This window comes from Cryptotermes secundus, unplaced genomic scaffold (genome assembly GCF_002891405.2).
Source record: "Cryptotermes secundus unplaced genomic scaffold, Csec_1.0 scaffold1979, whole genome shotgun sequence".
In the NCBI taxonomy this organism is placed as follows: Eukaryota; Metazoa; Arthropoda; class Insecta; order Blattodea; family Kalotermitidae; genus Cryptotermes; species Cryptotermes secundus.
This window is the reverse complement of record NW_019732005.1, coordinates 432,200-457,629: the sequence shown is the minus strand read 5'-3', so window position 1 is coordinate 457,629 and position 25,430 is coordinate 432,200. Positions and strand designations below refer to the sequence as shown.

At 40.8% G+C, this 25,430-nt stretch overlaps 2 protein-coding genes across 4 annotated transcripts in view; one reads left to right on the top strand and one right to left on the bottom strand.

Moving 5' to 3' along the window:
* The window catches only part of LOC111867545 (alpha-1A adrenergic receptor), a 183,164-nt gene that overhangs the window by 38,538 nt on the left and 119,196 nt on the right, over nucleotides 1–25,430 (bottom strand). The window lies entirely within an intron of this gene.
* LOC111867544 (glucose dehydrogenase [FAD, quinone]) overlaps nucleotides 1–25,430 on the top strand; it is a 61,266-nt gene that overhangs the window by 22,764 nt on the left and 13,072 nt on the right. The window contains exons 1-2 of one of the 2 annotated variants that reach the window (XM_033752717.1): nucleotides 1,073–1,221; nucleotides 14,565–16,167. In XM_033752717.1, the coding sequence (XP_033608608.1) occupies nucleotides 14,644–16,167 (1,524 nt within the window). In that variant the 5' untranslated portion in view covers nucleotides 1,073–1,221; nucleotides 14,565–14,643. Of the gene's footprint in view, nucleotides 1–1,072; nucleotides 1,222–14,564; nucleotides 16,168–25,430 lie in introns of those variants that run through there. The other variant, XM_023857522.2, reaches the window with a different exon arrangement.

Here is a 25,430-nt window from a genome sequence, read left to right as displayed (position 1 = left end):
TTTCTTTCTTTGAAGCATTATGCCCTCTGGCCTGTTCCTTTTTCAACATTAATCTGAAAAATATGAATCTTAAGAGACAGTCGATAGGTTCCCTTGGACGGGGATCAGACTCTTCGAAGGCAACGACTTACATAAGATAACTCACAGCGACAATTGAGACTTAAATCATTGTCTCAAATTGGATTCAAAATCATGGCACCAGTCTTCGAGCGGGAGATGATATTTCGTCAGATTCAGCTCCATGCAGCTAGTCGTAAACAAACGGATATGAACCTCAATAAATTGTTTCTATATCTCACTAAAACCATCGATTTTACTTAATATCATTTTTAATATTATCCCACGATATTCTCTGTTTTCTAAGATGTTTTCCAGTAGACCTCGCCATGGCTCAAGCGGTTAGTCGCTGGCTTCCCACTGTGGCAGCCCGGGTTCGATCCCGGGTCTGGTCAAGTGGGATTTGTGGTGGACAAAGTGGCGCTGGTGCAGGTTTTCTCCGAGTACTTCGGTTTCCCCTGCCAATCTTCATTCCACCAATTGCTCCACAATCACCCTCACCTATCATCTGGGGCTGGTACAATAGGCCAGAAGTGGCTGCAGTACAAGGGACTTAGTCCTTCCCACCACAGTTTTATATTATTTTTTAATCCTAACAATCATATCTGCCGGTCACGGTAGCCGAGCGGTCTAAGGCATGCACTGTCTTCGCTCGCTCGGAAGCCGGGATCGTGCGTTCGAATCCCACTCAGGGCATGGATGTTTGTGTACGTTTTTCTGTGTTTGTCTACAGGTAGAGGCCTTGCGACGAGCTGATCACTCGCCCAAGGAGTCCTACCGTATGTGTAAGATCTAGAAAAACCGAAGTGAACGGAGTTCATGGAGGTAGGCCTAGGCCCACTGGGGCTGTAGTGCCAAGGGGGAAAAAAAAACATATCTACATCATCAACGCGTTGCGGATTGCCTGATGTTTGGAATATGACCTGACCTTTGCGCACTTCTTACATTCCCAGCGACTATCTCGCATTGCCTTCGCGAGAGTTCCAGCACACTGCTTGCGAGATCAGTTTGTATCTTGTCCATGTGGTGTGTAGCAAGCTCGTGTGTTTGTGTCCTGTCTATATATACCTTAGCGTGGCACTGGGCTCCTCTGATGAAGACAGTCCTTACTGACCTGAATGAGCTTCAGATTGGACACTGTATAAGTAAATATAAGCATCACCAGTAAGTGCAAATATGAGTGATTTGTATCATAGCTTCTTTACGTGTAGTGGCACCAAACTGAATCATGACAAGGAAGAATTTTGTACGAACCTGCGCTACTGCATACAATAGAATTTGGTTCATCTACTACTGATTTTCAGACGTGTTGAAGTTAGTTTTGTGCTCCACGGGTGAAGTGTAATGTTTATATATGATTCATATAAAATTTAATTGACTATTTATAAGATGGTCCATAGGATAAAAATATTTTATTCCGGGTAGTGCAAAAATTACATTTTTTTTCGAAACTAGTAAAAATGAGCGAATTTCCCCTTTTCAATGAAACACACAAATTTGTGTACGACAAATTTATGTGCATATAACAAAAATGTATAAACATTTTCTTAATTGGATAGATTGACGGGAAAATATTTTTAACTGTTTACTGGCATAATTCATTCGATGTTGAATGGGACCCATATTTTCTTTAATTACGGCTTAAACCTCTCCTTTCCATTAATATATGGTTAGGTAAAGGTAAAATTGTGCTGGTTACGGTAGCCGAGCGGTCTAAGGCATGTATTGTCTTCGCTCGCTTGGAAACCGGGATCGTGGGTTCGAATCCCACTCAGGGCATGGATGTTTAGTTTGTGTGTGTGCGTTTTTCTGTGTCTGTGTATAGGTAGAGGCCTTGCGACGAGCTGATCACCCGCCCAAGGAGTCCTACCGAATGTGTAAGATCTAGAAAATCTTAAGTGAACGGAGAGTTCATAGAGGTAGGCCTAGGCCCACTGGGGCTGTAGTGCCAAGGGAAAAGAAAAAGTTAAAATAGTGCCTGTGCATAACTGATTAAGCACTACGTCATGAAGGTATATAGGGGAGTGTATGTACAGATTCATATTCTCTTGAACTCGGCACTAGTTGGAGTTGAATGGTTAGCTTCACGACCCGGCCGCTTTACCCCCGGTACCAATTGTGTAGGAGACTGGGCGGACCCCAGAGCCGGTCTGGACCATGTAGGGAAGAGAAAACTCTTCACCCTACCGGGACTCGAACCCCGATCCATCTGTCGTCCAACCCGTAGCCAGTCGCTATACCAACTACGCTATTCCGGATAATTATCTCACATAAAATAAAGGATCGAATCTAAACGCCGAAATCTAACTTAAGAAATTTTTTATATATTTTGTGCTAGATGCGAAATTCTCTCAAGTTCCTTCTGCAGCAGAGCAGAGGTTAAAGGGTCAGCTTCACATTTCAAATATGCTCTCTACCCGTGTATGTGAACACTTGACAGAGACGCAAGGACTGGCTGCTTCCAGAGGAGGGACCATTTCCGGAATTTGCTGTGATCCGAGTAGGTGTTGTTTGGGTGTTGTTGTCTATAGGTTTGACGATCGCACTGGAAGTGTTGATGCCAATATCGTGTGACGTGTGTTCCTCCCACTACAGGGGTAGAGATGCTGGCGGCAGGCTCTTAGATCACTTCCCTCTCTTACGAGGTTCTATGTCGAAATATTCACTTATGCCTCCAAGTGTTTTCTTGTTTTCTGTGTCATTATGGTGTACGAGTATGTATGTAACAATATATAAGAAAAGAAATGTATACACGTATGTCGAATGTATGTGTCCTTTGTGCCAGTTTAACTCAGTATCTTAATGTACAGTTATTGTGTTTCGAACCTACTCGAATTGGGAATTTCACACTACGTGGAAACTTGCTTCCTGTGATTTTTATTTTGTTAGACATTGCCATACCTGAAGAAAGCAGTCTTCTGGGATTTGGCACCGTGTATATGTGGTGTTAACCGACGTTTCGGAGGAACGTATCGCCTCCATCTCCAGGGTAGAAGAAAAAATATAAGAATTCTGCAAGCGAAGAGACCGTGAGAACCGGTAAAAGCGATACGTTCCTCCGAAACGTCGGTTAACACCACATATACACGGTGCCAAATCCCAGAAGACTGCTTTCTTCATAGTCACCGCCGTGAAAGCCTCAAATCTTACATTGCCATACCTGTTTACTATATCTTCATTGTATCGTTCGGATGACTGAAGATATGAAGGAATATAGAAATTTGAAGGAAAATTGTAAACAAGAATTGGCAAACCTTTCTTTCGCATTACTTCAAAGTTGTCCTTATCACTACGGTCCATGTATTTACGGGTATTTAATCTAGTATACATGTAGACATATAAAATTGCAGATTTTATCGGTTAAATGCAAACTTAGGTTAAAGTACTAATTCTCACCTCAGAATATACTCTAAATAAAACAGAATATAAAAGTTTACTAACGAAAAATGTTACGAATAAAAATATATTGTCACGCGTATCAGTGACTAAAGACCGGGTTCGAATTTATAATTGGATTTGTTAACCACCTTTAAGTCATAACTGCAATTAAAGAATACACTATTGCTGACTTACACAATTTACAATTTTCCCACACTAATCTCTTCAGTCTATTTTCACTAGTCTTCACTATTAGTTTCGTGGTAAAGGATTTATAACACAGTAACTATAAAAGTCTCACTGAATCACACACTCCCAATATCATTGTGCTACAGCACATGTAACGTCAAACACCAGGTCTTCTAATTATTCTTCTGGCCACACTGCTGTTCCCTTGGATCTTCGGAACTCAACTGAAGTCAATCTATTACTCACTCCTCCAGCTTATGACTGTCTGTAAGCAACCTACTTTGTCCCCTATAAACCTTCGACACGGACCTACAGAAAACTCATCATGTGGTCGCTATCCACACTTTTGCGACCTCGCCGCTAAAGCGGAAGTGTTTTTACCGAGCCGTGGCCTAGAAACGGGTTGCATTACCCTGTTGTTCCATCGCTGTTCGGCGCTGACGACATAGAAAACACTGCTTCATATATTGTTGCGTGTTGGACCGTGTTTACAGAGTAGTTTCCTGCAAACCCTTTGATTAAATCCGTTTCAATATTTTTTAAAGAAAGAAGGTGCCGTATTGGTGTAAAATTACAGGAAATGCGTAAAAAAACCCATTCTATTAATAAAATGAAAATAGTTCACACTGTATCGAGCTCATCATATTCCAGAAATTAACTTTGGAAACTCTTATGACGTGTTACTAATTTTCTATGCATGTTTCACCGTCCATCAGGGCATAATTATCGATGTATTTCTCAGTCCTGGGGAGGAGCGTACACGAGTAAGTGTATAATTATATAATATAATTTACTGTGTTTTGGACTCATTACACATAAATACATCCAAAACCGTTCCAAATTTCGTGACAATGGCCTATTACTAAAGAGATACCCTTTTTTTACATTGTCCATCCTCTTAATTTTTTATTTAAGAACATGTTTCGGAGCCTGGAATTTGCCTCCAGCCTCAAGTAAGAGACTTGCTCTTTTGGACCCAAGAGAATTTTGTTTTTACCTGAGGATGGAGGCAGAGTCCAGTCTCTGAAACGTCGCTGTAAATTAAAAATACGACGACGGATACATTTCCTGTAATTAATTATTTTAGTTATATACACGTATTCCCAACTTTTAATATAAAATATATGAGTTTTTACATTCATATAATGCACTACTGTCTGATAATACTTGATGTTGCTACAGTTCAGTTAAACGTATCCACAGAATAAAAACTACTTATCTGGATTTAATTCCCTCTGATTACCAGGTTCTGAATGAATTTAGAGCTTCATTATATAGAAGGAAATACGACTCTCTATTTATATCCTGTCTAAAACAATTACGTGATTAAAACGCTATTTAACCATGTTGTGTTAAATAAAATATTATCTGGCTTCAAATATAATGAGTGGATGATTACGCACGGTGACAGGTGGAAGTGGTGTGAAACGGCCGTGGCCAATTCAAGGTATGACCCAGGAAATTACCTGTAATATATGAAGGGAAATCCTGAGATGATCAGGATATAGGATCTCCCAACATGTAGACTGTAATTGGGTGCTTTTCGAAGATAAACTTTAACGTCTCACGGTGATGTATCCAGTTTTTTATCATAGAAGAGAAGGCTATCTGACTGAAGGCAATTGATGACTTATGTTGTTGTGGGATACAATCCTGAAGTCTCTATCTCTCTCTGTCTCTCTCTTTCTCTCTCTCTCCCTCTCACAAACACACACACACACAATTTATTTATATAGAGGAGAACTTGGTATTTTATTTCGTTTGCCAGGATGTGAAACCAGAACTGCAAGTGCTAAATATAATGCGATTTGGCATTGTTTCTTGCAGGATAAAGTAAAAATATGACTAAATCCAGCAGAAAAATTATCAATAAGAATTCAACAGTAGTATATTTAGAAATTAAAATGAATGTATATTAATGTCATTGCTCTTCTATTTGAATAATCCTCTTTACAAATATTTTCTTAATTTCATCCTGTTCCATATGTCTACATGTTTATGTTTTTACCTGGTCTTCATGAGCATGGTACTCGGTGTTTTACTCGTTATGAAAAGGGACTTCTGGTTTCCAGTAACATTTACGGATTAACCCATAATACACTCCCTTCTAAATAATGATTGCATGAGATATAATCTAATAATCTGAGTTTAAAAGCATCGATATGCCCAGTGATTAATAAAAATGTCGTTATTACAAATATGTTAATTTTTCAGTATTAGAGTTAATTTCACCGACCACACANCACAACACGTTTTTATTATTGTCACACTACATGTTTCGACCTCAAGAGGTCATCCTCAGGTGTACATGTAGTGCGACAATAATAAAAACGTATTGTGTGGTCGGTGAAATTAACTCTAATATTGATTACATACACAACAGGATGCAAGAAACAATTAATGTTAAGTTTTCTTTAATTTGAACTACTAAGCACTTATTTACATACAAATTATTTTAATACACCCAAAGTGATTCACAGGGAGAAGACTAGAAGTAACTCATAAACATGAAAGTTTTATGTCAAGATCCATTTAACTTTTGAAACACTTTATTGCATACGATATCCGTTACGTTGACATGTGACAACCTCTCTTCGTCAATTTACAAACAGTTTCATTTTACCCTTCAAATAGCTTTCAACTTCGACTTTCGTAAGGATAACTTGGCAAGATTCCCCTTGCTAGAATGAGTGGCACAATGGTCTTCATGTTGCAGTCTCTCACAATAAAGAAACGTTTCTCTATGTCTCAAACCAATCAGTGGGTTTCCTCCAGTTAACTGCTAATTGACTTGGTACACTCAAGTACAAAATTCTATATATCCATTTGAGATTTTATGATCGGCTCCTAGGATACTTGAAGATGCCGTAACCTAACAATCTATAGCTTACAAATCATTTTGTATGAGTTGATTTATCCGGCATGTAAGAAAATCCGCTTATATCGAATTACAAACCTCTGTGAGAACCACACACAACTGTTGTTTATCCGGTCGTTGATTAGCATTGGCTTATTCCTAGTCTGTGATTGGCTAGCGCTCGTTTCACTGCAATGAGATTTTACCTAGCAACGGCTGTTTACCCAGCCGTTCCTTAGCTTTAACTGATTCCTAGCCTGTGATTGGCTAGCTCTCGATTCACTGTGGATGGTTTCCACACAATCTTCAAACTATGAATCGAAGACTGGAATTCTTTGTTAGAAAGTTACAACACATAGCATAAATTTACCGATTAGTATTAAAATGAAATACTCGTATTTATTTTGACCTACATATTTACGATGCATTTTCGGTTATATAAAAGATAATTAGGTCACAATTGTCTTAATTACAACTTGAGATACACATTCGATAAATAATTATTGAATTCTTTTACTCTCCTTTGTCAGCTTGAATAATTTTAACTAATCTTGCCCTCTGCAATAAGACAAAATAAATTAATCTTGGCCAACATTTGTTACTTTTTCATCTATTTAATATTTCTGTTATAAACACCAGTTTCTTCATGAGTTAAATAGTAACCACGCACAATTTCTTAACTAAATTGTGTTATACACTATCTGCATACCTTCCTCCTGTGTCGGTCAGACTACAAAATATTGTTACATGTCCTTCATAATATTATCGCTCTCACCTCAAAGTTTCGAGCAACGGCCATTTTGTTATTAGTTATTTTAAGAAATATAGTTACCGGCAGGACAAATTACTTTCACAATGTTGCATGCAGCTTTTTGTCAAATTACAAAAGACAGCTTCCTACTGTCACACAAACATAGGCCGCGCAATAGCTCAAGCGGTTAGTCGAGGCCCGGGTTCGATCCCGGTTCTGGTCAAGAGGAAGTTGTGGTGGACAAAGTAGCGCTGGGGCAGGTTTTCTCCGAGTACTTAGGTTTCCCCTGCCAATCTTCATTCCACCAATTGCTCCACAATCACCCTCACCTATCATCTGGGGCTGGTACAGTAGGCCAGAAGTGGCCACAGTACAAGGGACTTAGTCCCACCCCACTAGCAGTAAAATATCACTGTCACACAAATGTCATTCCATTTCCGCAAGATACACGTAATTTGGACGTGGCAACTGATCTGAAGTAACTGGGCGTAAATAAACACGTTCTGGAGACTGCAAAATAAGAGGAAATTCAACTTGTATACATTTCACTGTAAGAGTACTTGTTTATCTTCAGTTCCTACATCTGATGTAGCGAATTTAACGTATATATTTACATGGCATTTTTAAACCTCACTGATGATTTTATGTGACGACTAAATCATTTCCATTGCAGATTTTATTTATCTCTACATACTGATAAGTAATTTCTTTTAATGTTTGATTTTATGCAGTAAAATGACTGACCCAATTTGAAACATGAATTAAGTATTCAAATAACCTTTAAAAAGTTAAGCTGAGTTGCATTTTAAATGTTTTATATAGTTTTAAACGCATATTCACCTGATGTCATGTAAGAATCTAAATACAGAGTGGCCCAAAAATATATGACATTTTAATAGAGGTTACCTACGAATACAACCACAAATATGAACCGAAATATATTGTACGGAGTGTAGTGTGATATTCACTTAAACATGGAGAAAGTGGCATATATGCCAGAGTCACGGAATGGAAGACAGTCAAACAAAATTGGGGCAAAATGGTATGTATATATTTTGGGGTAACTTTTTACATTTTATTAATGACTAAATCTGTTGAAACAAGATTAGTTAGATGTTTGCCATTTATTATAATTTCAGACATTGTCCAAAGAGCTTCGAATAATGTGTTGATCAGAGAATGACGAACTGGAAGGCAGAGGGCGTGACCTGCATTTATATATATTTTTTCCTTGGCGCTACAGCCCCAGTGGGACTAGGCCTACCTCCATGAACTTCTCCGTTCAATTCGGTTTTTTTAGATCTAACACATTCGGTAGGACTCCTCGGGCGTGTGATCAGCTCGTCGCAAGGCTGTAGACATGTAGACAAACACAGAAAAACGCACACAAACATCCATGACCTGAGTGGGATTCGAACCCACGATCCCGGCTTCCGAGCGAGCGAAGACAGTATATGCCTTAGACCGCTCGGCTACAGTGACCGGCAGTGTATAAGAATAATATATAAGAATTCAGTTCGTACCTCACAGGAAAGAGATCCGAACCCACGATCCCGGCTTCCGAGCGAGCGAAGACAGTACATGCCTTAGACCGCTCGGCTACTGTGACCGGCAGTGTATAAGAATAATATATAAGAATTCAGTTCGTACCTCACAGGAAACAGATCCGAACCCACGATCCCGGCTTCCGAGCAAGCGAAGACAGTACATGCTTTAGACCGCTCGGCTGCCGTGACCGGCTCCTACATTTATATACTCGCATTATTCCTGCAGTTGCTAAGGAAAACTACTAATAACCTATACAAAAATATCTGGTCTCTGTGCCAAGATTTGAACCCGAGACCTGCCCAATAAGATGCAGCAGTGCTACAAAATCGACCGTGAAATTTAATACTACTCTAATGCCGGATGTGATCTGTTTCTTTTTATTGCTAGTGGGGTGGGACTAAGTCCCTTGTACTGCGGCCACTTCTGGCCTATTGTACCAGCCCCAGATGATAGATGAGGGTGATTGTGGAGCAATTGGTGCGATGAAGATTGGCAGGGGAAACTGAAGTACTCGGAGAAAGCCTGCCTCAGCCCCACTTTGTCCAACACAAATCCCACTTGACCAGACCCGGGATCGAACCCGGGCCGCCGCTCATTACAATTGTGTATATTATTTAAATGGTTAGTCATTAGACTAAATAGGAAACTTAGGCCGTATATTTCCAAATATCCATAATTAAGTCGGTAACTCAAGCGAAAGTTATTCTGTCAAAATATTATTGAAATATCCTCCTACCGATTAGAATAGTATTAATATTCGATGAACAGTGATGTATAGTGTCCATACATCAAAGCCATATCCACCGGCTGAATTTAGTGGTTTATCGGGTCAGCAAGAGAGGCATGCAGTTTCCAGACAGGCAAATCGGTGGCTAACGCCCCTCCGCTCTGACACTGAGTACAGAAGAGCAAGTTTAATTATACAGCAAATTCCATTGCATCCGAAACACGGCTCACAGATGGGGAACTTCCATGTTCGTCTCTCCGGTCTACAGCAGTGGTTTCTCGTACGCTGAGTGATTAAAAGAATTATGGATAAAGAAATGTAAAGAAAGGGCCTCTTAATTCGTTGAAATTAAATTTATATTATCACATATTGGGTGAATATAGACGGCTTTTGGACGGATAACCGGATTTGTTTGACACTCTTACAACTAGTGATTGCACAATTCCAGATTTCTGGAAAACGCGCTTCTAGTTGATTTGACGCAAAATAAGACACTGTTTCATCGATGAAAAAGACTTTTCTTCCAAGTCCATGAGCAGTCGCAAGGGCGTGGAGAGGTCTTCCAGACAAGAAGAGTTGCGGAAGCAGCATTCGCAAACAAGCGTAAACAAGGAAATATCCATTCGAGTTCGATAAACGGTGGGAAATTTCGTGATTAACTGAACTAATAGTTTCTTAATGGAAGCGGTTGTTTTTTTTTTCTAGTGGGGTGGGACAAAGCCCCTTGTACTGCGAACACTTCTGGCCTATTGTACCAGCCCCAGATGATAAGTGAGGGTGATTGTGGAGCAATTGGTGGAATGAAGATTGGCAGGGGAAACCGAAGTACTCGGAGGAAACCTGCCCCAGCGCCACCTTGTACACCACAAATCCCACTTGACCAGACCCGGGATCGAACTCGGGCCGCCGCGGTGGGAATCCAGCGACTAACCGCTTGAAGTATGACACGACCCTGTTTATTTTCTTATTTATATAAGCTTATATGAGCATGAACTGGCAGAGACAAAAGGAACAAAGTGGAAGAAGATAATGGTATTCTTTTTTTCATACTCAATGCTGGATACAAGCTTCTTTGTATGAATTTGAAACTTGACATTTCAAGGGCACGATTGAAGTCCTGAGAGGAATACGTGAATTAAGAGAGTCGACTTATGTGGGGGCAGAAATAATAGCAAAGGGAAGATCTTCACAACTTGTTAAAAAAAGTTAAAGCTATCCTTGTACCAGGCCGTGAAGGCCCATAGGATTGTGAGACGTTGAGGCTCCCACATTATCTAGACAATCGGTTCAAGGATTGCGGTAAGGTTGTCAGCCTTACTCGCCGGCCGCCCTTTACTCCCCAGGAAAATTATTTAATTAATTCCTGGTACTCAATTCTGTTAGAGGCTGGGTCGACCCCAGGGCCAGAGTGCGGCTGGAAGGATTAGGTCAATTGAATAGAGTCCAATGACGTCATCGGGATTTGAACCCGCGACCTTCCGGCTTGTAGCTGAGTGCCTCAACCAGCTACGCTACCGCGTGCCCCTCTTCACAATTTATACTAGTCAATAAATAAAATTAGCCTATTAAATTACGGAAAATACAATGAGAGGAGAAAGTAGTACGGATGGCAGATATCGTAAAAGTGCACATAACATTTTTCATCGGAAACAAGTGAAGGGAGAGAATATATACGAAACTTAAGGGTTGCTGGCAGGATAACACTCAATTCACCATCACATTCAGGATAAGGTTCAATGTAATGAAACTTCGAGTTCTGCAAAGGTGGCTTATTGAACATCTGAGCAAATGTCTTCTCAAATACGATGTCGCTCCATTGAGTTAATTAATTGGTTTAATTAGATAGACGGTTAAACAATCTACAGAACATGTGCCCCTACTCAAATACATTAGAAAATTAAGTCAGTATGGAAAATGGAAAGTAGGGGCTGGGAGGCATGCGGACTGAATGAGGACAAATTGGTGAAGAGAAACTCGTTATTTCTAAACCTACAGACCAGGAGTAAGGAGACGTCAAGCAAAAGCAGGGAAGTCAATTTTGAGACCGATACACAGGTTAATTGCATAATCAAGGAAGACAAGAGAAATAACAGGAATAATATTATCAAATCAACTGAGAAGGAGGCGAATATTTGTGCCAGCAAACAACGTGATCCATGACAAACGTGGATGTCATTCATATATGAAGGAAGCCAACGGTTTTGTTTCTTGTGTTTTATTGGTGCGAAATATAATTCCTTACTTTGGGAGAAGTTGGGGGGCACGCGGTAGCGTAGTTAGTTGAGGCACTATGCTAAAAGCCAGAAGGTCGCGGGATCGAATCCCGATGAGGTGGATTTTTTTTTTCAATTTACCTAATAATTCCAGCCGCACTATGGCCCAAGGGTCTACTCAGCTTCTAACAGAAATGGGTACCAGGAATATTCCTAGGGGTAACGGGCAGCCGGCGCGCAAGGCTGACAATCTCACCGCCATCTGTGAGCCGATTTTCTAAAAAAAATGGGACCCTGAACCTTTCAGAACCCTATGGGCCTCCACGGCCTGTTACAGGGAGAGCTTTACCTTACTTTTGGAGAAGAATGATAATTAAAAATATCTTAAATCAGAATGCTCAGGAAACGCTTCCGGCAAAAGAGTGACGAATTGAGTGAAACAGGAAATCATGTAAAGTGGAATTCCATGATTTGTACAAGTCGCTTAATATCTTAGACTAGGCCGATATTTGTGGCTAAAATTAAGGAGGCAGGACGTGTGTCTAAGACAGGAAACAATGAATGCACAACAATTTTGGTGGAGAATATTTGGATCTACGAGAGTGGACATAAGAGAAAGCAGTGGAAATTTCAGAATAGGGATCTTCCAGATAATCATGGAAAACGGTAACATGGCAGACTAAAAAGAATTGAAGGAAAACTTTAAGTTTGATCTTATAGAAACCGATTGTGAGGATGTGGCATATATGGCTTAGGATCCTGTCCAATGATTGGTTTTGGTATCAGCGGTGTTGAACCTACGGCCTCTGATACCAAGGAGCTGATGTAGTCAACAGCGCAGAAATAAGAAGACGTAATAGATAATATTTGAACAAATTAAATCTGCTATTTGTTAGAAACAAATGTATGCTGAAAACAGTTGAAAATGTCTCCGCGCCTGGCTTCGTGCCTTGCAACCACATCATTAACATTCGGTCGTAGCGTTTCGGAACTTTAATTACGTTAAATTCACTGTGCATTAGCCGTGCCGGCTCTGAAACACGAAACATCCCCCCCAAATGGAATTTTATCTGGAACTTTGATGAGTCAAGCTATAAAAATATGGAACTACAATTATAAACACGACTGATAGCGTATGGCGGTGACTGCAAGTTTATGCAGCAGAATTTGGTATCCGCAAGCATTGTAAAGAGTCCTGAGTCTACACACAGGATAGTGTCCTGTAATGGGCTCTTGTGAATATGGCAATGAATGGCGTCCTTAAAGGACAAGAGATGAGGGCAGTGTTTTCCTTCTGGATTTGAATCCCTCATAGGGGTGACTAGGAAGAGTACTATTTTCTGCGATATAACGCTTATTCGGCAAGAGTTCACCGACGTTTCGGGGAAAATATTGCCTTCATCCTCACGGGTATAGAGTAAGAAAAACAAGCAGTCAGTCAGAAGCAGGAAGCAAGGAAAATTTACTCTTCAACACTAACAAAAAGGGCGGTGTATTCCGCAGAAACGTCGGTGAAGTTCTTGCATTATACATGTAGTTAGGTTCGAGAAGGTAATGTTCTTCTGTCATATTTTTGTTTTATGGACTTTCTTTTACATGATGTATTGTTCCTGACTTCTGCTTAGGTATAGAACAATTTTATTCTCCAAGGCACTTCGTGAAAATTAGAACGAATCTCAGATTCTCCAAGGATGATTTAGCTGGTGGTTACAAATGTTTATTTTCGATTGCAACAAAACGGATTTCCTCATAGTCCTACATGTTTCTGACAATTTTTAGGTACTCTGTCCACCCAGTAACAAAAACTGTGCTGTCAGCTTGTGCCACGTGTATATGAAGATGGTGAATTTTATGGATAAGGGAGACAAAAAAGATCATCCACCTCTCTCGGACTTCACATGAGAATCTACTTTTCTTCCTAGTGACAATGAATTCATAACTACAAAAACGAATATGTAGACTTTGGATAATTTCATCTCTTTATTAAACCTTAATGAATATTGTGACATGACGGCTGAAAGTGGGAATGGTGAAGCCAGAGCAGACACCATTACCAGACAACGGTTCGCTAAAAGCACGTTTCATGGCAAACAGCGTTGCTCCGAGACTGACACACGTTTCGTGACAGAGGATGAAGAAGAGAATAAGAGCGACAACTAACTGTAAGACATTGTGACGCCTATCGCGGCCACGTGGCAGTTGTAGAAGGAAATACATTCGTGAATTCGACAGTAGTAGAGACCAGCCCGAGATTCAGGCAACAGTGAGAGATTCTTCGTAGAGATTAGTCAGACAAACGTCATTCAGAAGTTGTTCAATGTGTGAGCTGGTATAATTGAGTGTAAATATAAAGAAGCGCCAATAAACCCAATCATCAAATCCAGAACCCATTATTATTCGTCACGAAACCCCGAAAAGGTGATAATATGATTAGCAGTAAAAGTTACAGGTAACACCAGCACAAAATTCATTGTGTCCAAATGTAATTTGACCGTTACAGATAAAACAAATAATAATATATTAAAGCAGACATCTCATTTCAGCTACACAAGAAATGGCATAATACGTTCATTAGAAGAACTGAAACCTAAAATTTGTCTAAATAACATTCGAATTTCGGTTCCTACGGCTCATAATCACACCTCAGCTTCATTACCAGGACAAACCAGTTAAATTCTTCCGTAAAAGTCGTTGTTTATTCCGAGAATCATTCGAAACACATGAATACATTCACCTGGCAAAATGTAGACATTTTCATGCTAAAGCAACTGGTATACACAGTCACCATTATGCTTTAAGGAATTAATATTTATATGTGTATTTCAAATAGTACTTCCATTGCAGGAGGACAAACGTGTGAACAACATTAAGGCCCATATCGCGCCTGGAGTCACTGCAAACCTCGAGCATCCTAAGAACAATAATGAAACGAAGGATTCTTCTACGCTTCCTACTGGCAGTGACGTCACTGAACATCATACAAGCACAGCAGTCCTCACTGGAAAGCGTGCTGAGGTTAATCCGTGAGGGCCTTCAGAACCCTGAAGGAGTGCCTTATGACACTAGAGTCTTCAAAAAAGAGTATGATTTCATCGTCATTGGGGCCGGTTCCGGTGGCTCTGTTGTGGCCAACAGGCTGACGGAAGTACCTGGGTGGTCTGTTCTGTTACTGGAGGCGGGTGCAGATGAGAACTTTGTATCAGAAATTCCATTGATGGCGAGTTATGCGCAGTTTGTGGGGTTCAACTGGGGTTACAGAACCGAACCCAATAAGAACTACTGCAGAGGAATGGAGGGGAAACGGTGTAGATGGCCCCGTGGAAAGGTGATGGGAGGAACCAGCGTAATTAATTATATGGTGTACACCAGAGGTAACCGACGTGACTATGATCTTTGGGAGGAACTTGGGAACACAGGCTGGGGGTATGAGAATGTTCTCCCGTATTTCTTGAAATCTGAAGATATTGGTATCCCAGAGCTGATCAATTCGCCGTACCACTCTTCCGGAGGATACCTAAATGTCCAGGAAGCCCCGTGGAAGACACCACTGTCCCCAGCGTTTCTGAAAGCAGGTCAAGAATTGGGTTACGAAGTGAGAGACCCAAGTTCAGAGTCTCAGCTCGGTTTCTCCTATGTCCATGCCACCATCAGAAATGGTATGAGATGCAGCGCGTCCAAAGCCTTTCTTCGGCCAATTAGAAACCGGCCTAACCTTCATATCGCAAAACAGGCCAGAGTTACAAAGGTTCTAATAGATTCCAAAACAAATAAAACATTTGGTGTTGAATTCGTTAAGAACAGACGTACATATATAGTGCGAGCACGGAAGGAAGTGATTCTGTCGGCAGGCGTATTCAACTCGGCCCAGCTTCTCATGTTATCTGGTGTGGGTCCTCGTCAGCATCTTGAAGAACTGGGGATCCCTGTTATCAGTGACTTGAAAGTCGGTTATAATCTTCAGGACCATGTTTCTATGGCTGCTCTTGCGTTTATTATCAATGATACCATCAGCCTCATTGAGGGACGACTTATACTCAACCTTTCTTCTGGCCTTGACTATATTATTAACAGAAATGGTCCTCTAACATTGCCTGGAGGTGCTGAAGGTATAGCATTCGTCCAAACTAAATTTAGCAATGGTAGCAGGCCTGAGGATCCGGACTACGATTGGCCAGACCTGGAGATTGTGTTTGGGCCGGGAGCTCTCACAGGTGACACTGCTGGCAGTCTGAGAAGAGGACTGGGCATCACGGAAAAGCTGTACAGTCAAGTATTTGGACCCGTGGCTGGGCGGGATGCTTACTCGCTGGTGCCAATTCTTCTGAGGCCACGAAGTCGTGGAAGAGTGAAACTTCGTTCAAAGGACCCGTTCCACCCCCCTTTACTCTATGCTAATTACTTCGATGATGATTATGATCTTCACATATTGGTGGAAGGGGTCAAATACGTAAGTATTGTTGCTTACTTATGTATCTAAGTCGGTAACAATTGTCCCTATGCTTAACTAATTAAGCACTACGCCATAAAGGCGTAGGTAAAGTGGTGAGGTGAGTGGTCAGCTTCATGCCCCGGCCGCTTTATCCCCGGGAAATTATCCCCCTATAGCCTTTAAATAGGAGGCGAGGTTGACCCCAGAAACGGCCTGGAAGACGTGGAGAAAATTCTTCAACTTACTGGGACTCAACTCCAACCGCCCTGACGTCCAGCCAGTAGCCAGTCGCTATACCGACTGCGCTATCTCGGCTCCGGCCCAAGTTGGTAAATGGTACAATGGATTGCTTAGCTTGAAACGTGTCTGTAATTTGCAACATTTAGAGGTTTGTTGGTGGTATGCCAAATACGTTCCTTATTATGTGTGTGAACCAATGGATATTTCTTCATGCAATTGTCTCATATCTACAAACATACAAATTAAACATATAAAACTATAATTCTCTCGTTCCATAAGGATATGAAATTAGTCTCTTAACGTAATGTAATAGTGTAGGTACAAGGGCCTGAGAGTATTCATGCCAAGGCAGAGAGCAGCAGGCGGATGTTGGAGCAAGTTGCATAACGAGGAGGCGAACAAAGGGCAGAAGATGTAAGAGTGATCAGACAAGCCCGATGGGCACACGTAAGAAGATCTTAACGAAACACAGATGGCAATAATGTTGAATATTGGGGCACGCGGTAGCGTAGTTGGTTGAAGGGCTATGCTACAAGCCGGAAAGTCTTGGGTTCAAGTCTCCATGACTCCTAATCCTTCCAGCTGCACTATGGCCCTGGGGTTCACTCAGCCTCTACCAGTAATGAGTACCAGGAATTAATTAAATAATTTTCCTGGGGAGTAAAGCGCGGCCGGCGCGTAAGGCTGACAACCTTACCGCCATCTTTGAGCCTATTGTCTAGATAATGTGGGACCCTCAACGTCTCACAGCCCTATGGGCCTTCACAGCCTGGTACAGGGATAGAAAAAAAATAATGTTGAATATTAAAGAAATAGGATATGAGCGCACTGGATTCGTGCGATTAGGACTTTGGTCTAGTTGCTGTCTTCTTACATGGCAATGAGCCTTCGGGGCTTACAAAAAATTGGAACTTATTGAATATCTGAGCAACTACGGAATTCTCTTGTAAGACCCTGCTCTACATAGCGAGTTACTGAGAATAATTGCATTCAAAACAACGACACGGCAACTTTTGTTATGATTAGGCCAGTCTTCATTAGGACATTGTTACTGAAATTGAGCACTTCTCAGGCTATAAATAACTATGTGCTTATGGAATTTCATCGCCAACTTCTTTATTATGAGAAGCGAGATCACAGGATTCATTATTAGAGTCATTATTTTTCTCAGACTGTACTGTCAAGTAAAACTGCTACATGACATAATGGTGTTAAGCTCCAGACCAAGGGTCGGGAAATTCTTACTGATGGAGATGATTTTGTAAGATTTGAGGCTTTCACGGCTGTGGTCTGCTTTTACCGGTTCTCACGGTCTCTTCGCTTGCAGATTTCTTATATTTTTTCTTCTACCCTGAAGATGGAGGCGATATGTTCCTCCGAAACGTCGGTTAACACCACATATACACGGTGCCAAATTCCAGAAGACTGCTTTCTTCGGAGATGATTTTGTTTTCCTTCTTGTGTTTTTGTCTGTTCATTTAGATATTTTTAATACTTGTTTACAGAGTTGTATTGCAAGGATACCCGATTTAAAATACATGCGAGAGACTTGCTATCTTCACATGGCATTGTTCAGAATCTGGAGGTAAACTTTGATGTTACACCTTGAAATATGCCAATATTCTGTGTAAAGTTTTACTATAGATTATTATTTAAACCACAATATTTGTTATTGTTTAACATCTGCAGTTGAAACATCGTCGGTAAATTAATCGGATTTCTTTTACAGTCTTAATCCTTTCATTTGTGTGGGAAATTCCTAGTCCTGCTATTTGTAACCCTTCATTTTGAGAGAAATGAATTTAACTTGTGGATGTACAGGACAAACTCAATTTCTACAAATTGTACAGTACTTACAAATTAGTTCACATAATTAAACATCGCTCATACTAATGTCCCCCCCCCTTGGCACTACAGCCCCAATGGGCCTAGGACTACCTCGGTTTTTCTAGATCTTACACATTCGGTAGGACTCCTTTGGCGGGTGATCAGCTGGTCGCAAGGCCTCTACCTCTACACAAACACAGAAAAACGCACACACACAAACTAAACATCCATGCCCTGAGTGGGATTCGAACACACGATCCCTGTTTCCAAGCGAGCGAAGACAGTACGTGCCTTAGACATACTAATGTCCTCCACTGTATAATATCCTAAATCAGATACATTCAACTCCCATCTTCACAATCTCAAATCTTCTTTACCTTATCTCGAACTCTTCATCCTTTCAAGAAGTCTTCATGACAAATTATGTAAACTATGAAGTTTGATGTTCATTCGTACATCAAAAATTCTTCCACATTCTTAAGTATTACGCAAAAAAAAAAGTTGTTCTCGAGAAGACATTCATATAATTTTGTGCAAGAAAAATTCTCTCGTCTATAATACTGAATATTGAAGAGAACTTTAAGAATATTGGGTACGTGACTTGTTATTGCGTTACCCAGTAACCGAATCTCTTTTAAGGATTCCAGTGAAATTCCGAGATGCGCTGGCTTAGCAGACCAGAAGTAGACAGACGGACGGACACAAGATATTTAGAGGTCCGTCTTCACATAAGGAATGTCTAATAACTGTCTCCAATCGTATTGACGAGAGCGAGAGGAGCGCCAGAGAAATGTTCAGTCTGATCAATAGAGACGTGTCCAGTTCAGTGCTGAACAGGAGAAGTGAAATCAAAAGTACAAGTTTCCGGGTGACTCAGAATTTGCCAGAATGCTTAGAGTACAAAGAAACAATATATCTGACAGCTGTATCAGCAGTATCGTGGCTGAGTTCTGTTCGGTTCGTCTTCTTGCATGATGGTATCGTGAAACAGACAAAGATTTCCTTTCCCCATCAAGTACAAGTATCCACCGTCCACGCTGCATAACGTCTGCTAATGAGGTAGCAGGCTTTATTTAAATAATTCAATTATCATAACGATAAAGAAGCAGTTCTCTTTTGTGGAGCAATTATTGTATGGGCTTTTGTTACAATGAGCCACTTTAGAAAACAAATTATGGGGTTACATGTGAGATCTTCTATGAATCAATAGCTACACTTGAGACAAGTACGCATGATAAATAAACTTTCCCGAAAATTTAGAACAAGCAATATAATAAAATTTCTGGTGTTGTTCTTTGAACAAATTCAGGGCTTGAAATACTCGTATATGTAGTAAAGGGAAACAGTATTATGATATACAAATTTTGTGTTACTTTTAGGCACAATTTGCAAAGAGATAATACAAATATTAAATGCACATGAACCTCTGGACTATTTTTTAATATTTAAATTCATTTAGTAGGGGGGCCGTGGAGTCCAACTGGGTCCACTCGGCAAGGCGGCCACTGATTGACCTATTGTAGCCTGCCCCGGGTGATTATGATGATGGAGAATTTGGTGGAATAAAGATTAGCAGTGGAAACCGAAGAACTCGGAGAAAACCCGCCCAAGTGCCTCTTTGTCCACCACAAATCCCACTTGACCAGATCCGAGATCGAACCCGGGCCGCCGCGGTGGGAAGCCAGCGACTAACCGCTTGAGATATGGCGCGGCTTTCTAAAATATCCAATGACTTCATCGGGACTTGAACCCGCTACCTTCCGACTTGTAGCATAGTGCCTCAAGCAACTACGCTACCGCGTGCCCCACCTCTAGACCTTACTCCATCACCAACTGAAAGTTTTCCAAAGTTTCGTTGCTTTAATAACTTACTGCTAATTTATGAGATATTAACTTGTGTAAATAGTCACTTCGTTTCACGATTAGGTCACTGAATTAAGAAGCAGTCAGATTTCTCTTTACTCAACGCATCCTCCCTATGCGTTGCCTTATTTGGCTTGTGTTGGCAGTTGCCCTCCATATGCAGGAGGTTCCGACTGCATTCTGCAAGCTTTCGTCACACGGCAACGCAACTGGCATGAGGAACGTACTATCACTGATTTCAAACATTGTCAAGAGTGGGTTTAGTGCCTCAATCCGAGCTCACGTACTATACAAACGCCTTCTTTGCAAGTTACCAACCCTCGCGGTCCATTACCTGCAGGTACAAACCAAATTAAACATAAGGAGTATGAGAGTGTGAACTGATTTCATCCGGTTCAGGATAGGGTCAGGTGGCGAACTGTTGTAAATACGGTAATGAACGGGGTTTGAAGTTCTGTCATCGGTAACTTTGAAGAAAGTCATCTTCAGGTGTATGACGCAGTTCAGTCTAGTAGAACGTTACCAGTTCGGAGGAATATTTCTACCCTGAAGATGGAGATATTATGATACTCATATCTGCTATAATTACATAAATACAGTAGAACTTGGTTATAACGTCATCAAAGGGACCCAAAAATAGTGTCGTTATAAACGAATGTCGTTGTAACCGAAATGGGCATTTCCACAGTAGCCTTATGTTAGCCACGTAAAAACCTACCAAAAACCGAGTTAAAATTTTGCATTTTTTAGTGAAATACGTAGTTAAGTACAGACTAACGTAACATTAACGTGGAATTAATATGGATTTTCCATATCGTTTGTACTGTAGAATTCACCAAACCAAATTCGCGGCATACATCAGCTTTTTTCCTTCCATTTTCTATTTCACGAATCACTTTAACTTTCTCTTCAATGCTTAAAACTTTCCTTTTCATTGCCATGTTTTCGCTACTGCACTTCTCTGGGTTTAGGCAGGAACACTATAGGGTAAGTAGACAATGTGAGGTCCTGTTAGACGAGATTCTAGGAAAGGAATGCAGTTAACAACCTGCCGCGTCCTCTTGCACTATTCACGCAGTCCCACCCCACACCCTTGTTTTCGCATAAAACCCACGCTCCTCTTGCAGCCCGCGGTCGTATTCTTCCAGGACAGTCACGTCAGCAAGTAGAGAAAGTGAGGGTGGGCAGACACATCGAACTTTCCCACGATATCAGAGAAATTCAGGAATGAAAATGACGTTACATACGAGGTTGATGCATTTGTGCATGTCGTACTAAGCAAGGTATAAAAACAGTTGCTTTATGAGGAATTAGTTCGTACCATTGAATATTTGACGCAATAGACAAGGTGTCGCAGAAACCGATGTTGCTATAACCAAGTTTTACTGTATATATTTTGTTTTCTTGCACACCATTGCTTTTCGTTTTGTGGCCATATATCCTTTGAGATTCAATTAAAATAATTTATTTAGTACTTCAGAAAGTATGTAATTCGCTGGTTATAATCTTCCTTTCGCTCGATAACTTCATGTAGAGCTGAGAAATGCATCCATCTTCCTGCTTAATTATTTTCTTTCATTGGCTCTTCCAGCCCATTCAGGGCATACGCCTTTTATTCAGTTCCGTAATCCTTTTTACACAGACGGTAGGACTCCTTAGACGAGTGATCAGCCCATCGCAAGGTCGCTACCTAAACACGGGACACAGAAACACAGAATAAACATACACAGACATCCATGCCCTGTGTGGGATTTGAGCCCACGATCCGAGCGAGAGACAGTCAATGCCTTAGACCGTGCTGCTACCGTGACCTGCCTCCTGCTTAAATAACGGAATATAATTTAAGGCAGAAAAACTGCTGATGAAATGAGGCCACAGAGTAAACTGGTAATTGCATTTACTCGTGTTATGTTAGAGATACACAGACATAATGCTAACGAAAATTATGGAAGAAACACCTGTCTGATAGACATTTCTATTATAATAACCTGCCCATACTTGTGTCAAGAAACTGGAACAAAACATAGTTATCTCGATTGAAATCATGTTCGTGGTGTATATTATCAGGATTATTTCCCGTAGCTTAATATCTATTCTTATCACAATAATTTCTCTATAAATGGATTAACGAATTATTTCAGCTTCTCTGCCATTTAAGAGGCAATATCTGCTAGTGAGTTTATAACAGAATTATTGCGATAGGTTTATATGATTACTTATATGAATTAATCTTGAAAATACATATCTATAACAAAATAAGAGTTCGAGTGTTAGTGGGGGAAAGAATTTTCATATCTCCATGTCGTCCAGACCGGATCTGGGGCTCACCCAACCTCCTATCCAATGGGTACCGGGGGCCCTATCCCCAGGGGTAAGACGGCCGGGGCGTGAAGCTGACCACTGACCTCCAACTAGTGTCGAAGTCAACAAAACGTGGGTCTATACATCCACTCTCCCATACGCCTTCATGGCGTAGTATTTAATTAGTTAAGCACAGGAACAACTTTACCTTTTATATTAAAATAAATAAAACAAATATGGCGCCTAGATCAAGTACACGAATCTATTTAAAATATTCGTCATCCGCTGAAATCGTTCCGATATCTTATAAATAATATCGAGTATTTAAAAGTAAGAAAGAAAATCTAGGCCTATAATCAGATTAAACTGACGAAAAGTCTGTGAAAATCATCATGCATTAATGTCCCTCATTCTACCAAAGCGCACGTGGTAATTCCCTTGTCACGTCACGAACGGATAATGAACTGAGTTACATATTGCTCTCTTGGCGACTACGGCAGAGTTCGTGCCGTTGAATCAGCTACGTAGCCCACAGCGTCGAATTAGATACGAAAAGATAACAAGGAGGGATATGAGGGAAGTGGGTATGACGACATATTTTATGTACTTTGACGTAAGGGCTTAGAGAAAGCATAAAATCTGTAGGCATCGTTAGTCTCCTGGCTGAAATTCAGTCCGGGGACCTCAGAAACACAAGATAGAACTATTGACCACTGTCCTGGAACATAAAGAATTTGTTTATAAGATGTTCTTTAAAAAAAATTGACATTTTAAAAGAAATCATTTAGAGATATAAAATTCGCGATTCATCAAAGTGATTTTTAAATGCACGCCTAACCATAGCACAAAAGGTTCCTCTGGTTTTTTTAACATAAATGATTTTGTTTCTGTTACTACTTCTGTCCAAGACAAATTAGAAAATTTGTCTTTTCGGCCACTACTGGTAAAGGGTAAAGCCGGGATATGGCAGTCGGTATAGTGATTGGCTGCTGACTGGACGACAAATTGGTCGGAGTGCGAGTCCCGGTGGAGGCAAGAATTTTTACTTCTCCATGTCGCCCTGACCGGCTCTGAGGCTCACCCAGGCTCCTATCCAATGGGTACTGAGGGTTCTTTCCCCGGCGATAAAGCTGCACCTTCAGCCAGTGCCGCGGTCAAGAAAACGTGGGTTTATACATCGACTCCACCATAAGTAGTGGCCATGGCGTGGTGCTTAATTAGTTAAGGACAGGGACAGGGAATGTAAGCTGTCACGAAGGGACTTCTGCTAGACTCATATATCGAGATCTTCATAACTCATGGAGCTGAGCCCTTCTTGAGAAGCTGCAAATTGCGCAGCTTCTCAAGAGCTTCCCAGAATTTATGGAAGCCGAAGGTTCCTTGTCACAACAGCAAGACGCGTCCTCAGGTTGCGGATGGAGGAGACGCCATCCCGATACCGAGGGTAGCTGTGAATATACTGAATAAGCAGTCGCGGACAGCCGACAATGAGTGGTCCTCCGGCCTGAAGGTTGGGCTTGAGGCTAACATTCATCATCGTAAAAACTAAGCTTATTAATAAATTTTGCAAGAAGCCTTAAAAATGGAGATTAATTTTTATTTGTTTCATTCTGGTCCGTCACACTAACAATTACAAATATAAATCACTCCGTCCAGTGCGACCTGTAAGTTCTTTTACTACATGAAAACCCAACACCCTTACATGTTTCGGACTCTGTGAACCATCTTCAGAGGGCAAACATAACTACAAATAGGAAACCACCATCACATAAGTTGTTTAGTCGTAAAGTAAGTACACTTATATGCTACAATGCATAGTACACAAAATAGAACATTTCACAAACACAGCAGTTTCCTGGGAATGTAAAGTTTTTTAAAAAATTGTATAAAATTTCTTACTTTTTCAGTACTTTACGTCTAAACAACTTATGTGATGGTGGTTTCCTATTTGTAGTGATGTTTGCCCTCTGAAGATGGTCCACAGAGACCGAAACATGTAAGGGTGTTGGGTTTTCATGTAGTAAAAGAACTTACAGGTCACATTGAACGGAGTGATTTATATTTGTAATGGAGATTAAAATGTGAATTCAACCAAAATAATTCACGTATTTTGAAAGCAATTACTTAAAATCCGTTAAAATAAATTAAAAGTCGTGTTTCTGAAGTAGAGGAACACGACGATGGTCTCTGTTCTATTATTTGTTGTGTAGAACATCTCATAGAATGACGTGCTGTTATTGCGTGCAATCCGACGACCACGTGGCAGTGAACGTGCCGTACCACGGTGGGCTAGAGGAATTCTTGACTCAGTATTCCTCTCCCCAACTTCTAATTGGTTGCGAACATATCCAACGAAGTCATGACCTTCTCCCAACTCGTTCACTTTCACTTAAGTGAAATGACCTACAAACACCACAAAATTGCATAACACGTAACGTCCTTGAACATCCGTTAGAAGTACACAAAAACCCGTTTCTAAGCGATGTGTGCCAGGTTGAGGTTAACGGCAAGTTAATGACAGCTAACGAGAACGCGACTTTGTTAGTTACTAGTCGAAATTGAAAGCATAGAACCGATATTGCAGTATGGTTACAGATGAAAGTACTTGTAGTCTGGCCGCTTATTGTGTCTTTATTTATAGTGATTGCCGCTTATTTAGACCAAGGATGAATACTGTCGTAACAAGGCTGGGGCCACACGAGGGCACAAAATGCGTCCGTTGTAACGGATGTACATTATGACGGACGTTGCTGAGGACACCACACAGTTGCAGAATGCTGTGCTTAGTTTTTGTCTGCAATGGAGCCAGAAGAAAGCGTAGCATTCGCCTCTCTTGTTTATTTCTACAACGGACGTCACGACGTTCGTTACAACGGACGCATTGTGTGCCCTCGTATGGCCCCAGCCCAATATGATACGAGGCAGCCCAATTAGTGAACTGAATGGCAAAGGTTAGTTTAGAGCCAGAGATTTTTCTATTCACCGACATCACCAGATAGGTCCTGGGGTCATACTCAGTATTATTATTATTATTATTATTATTATTATTA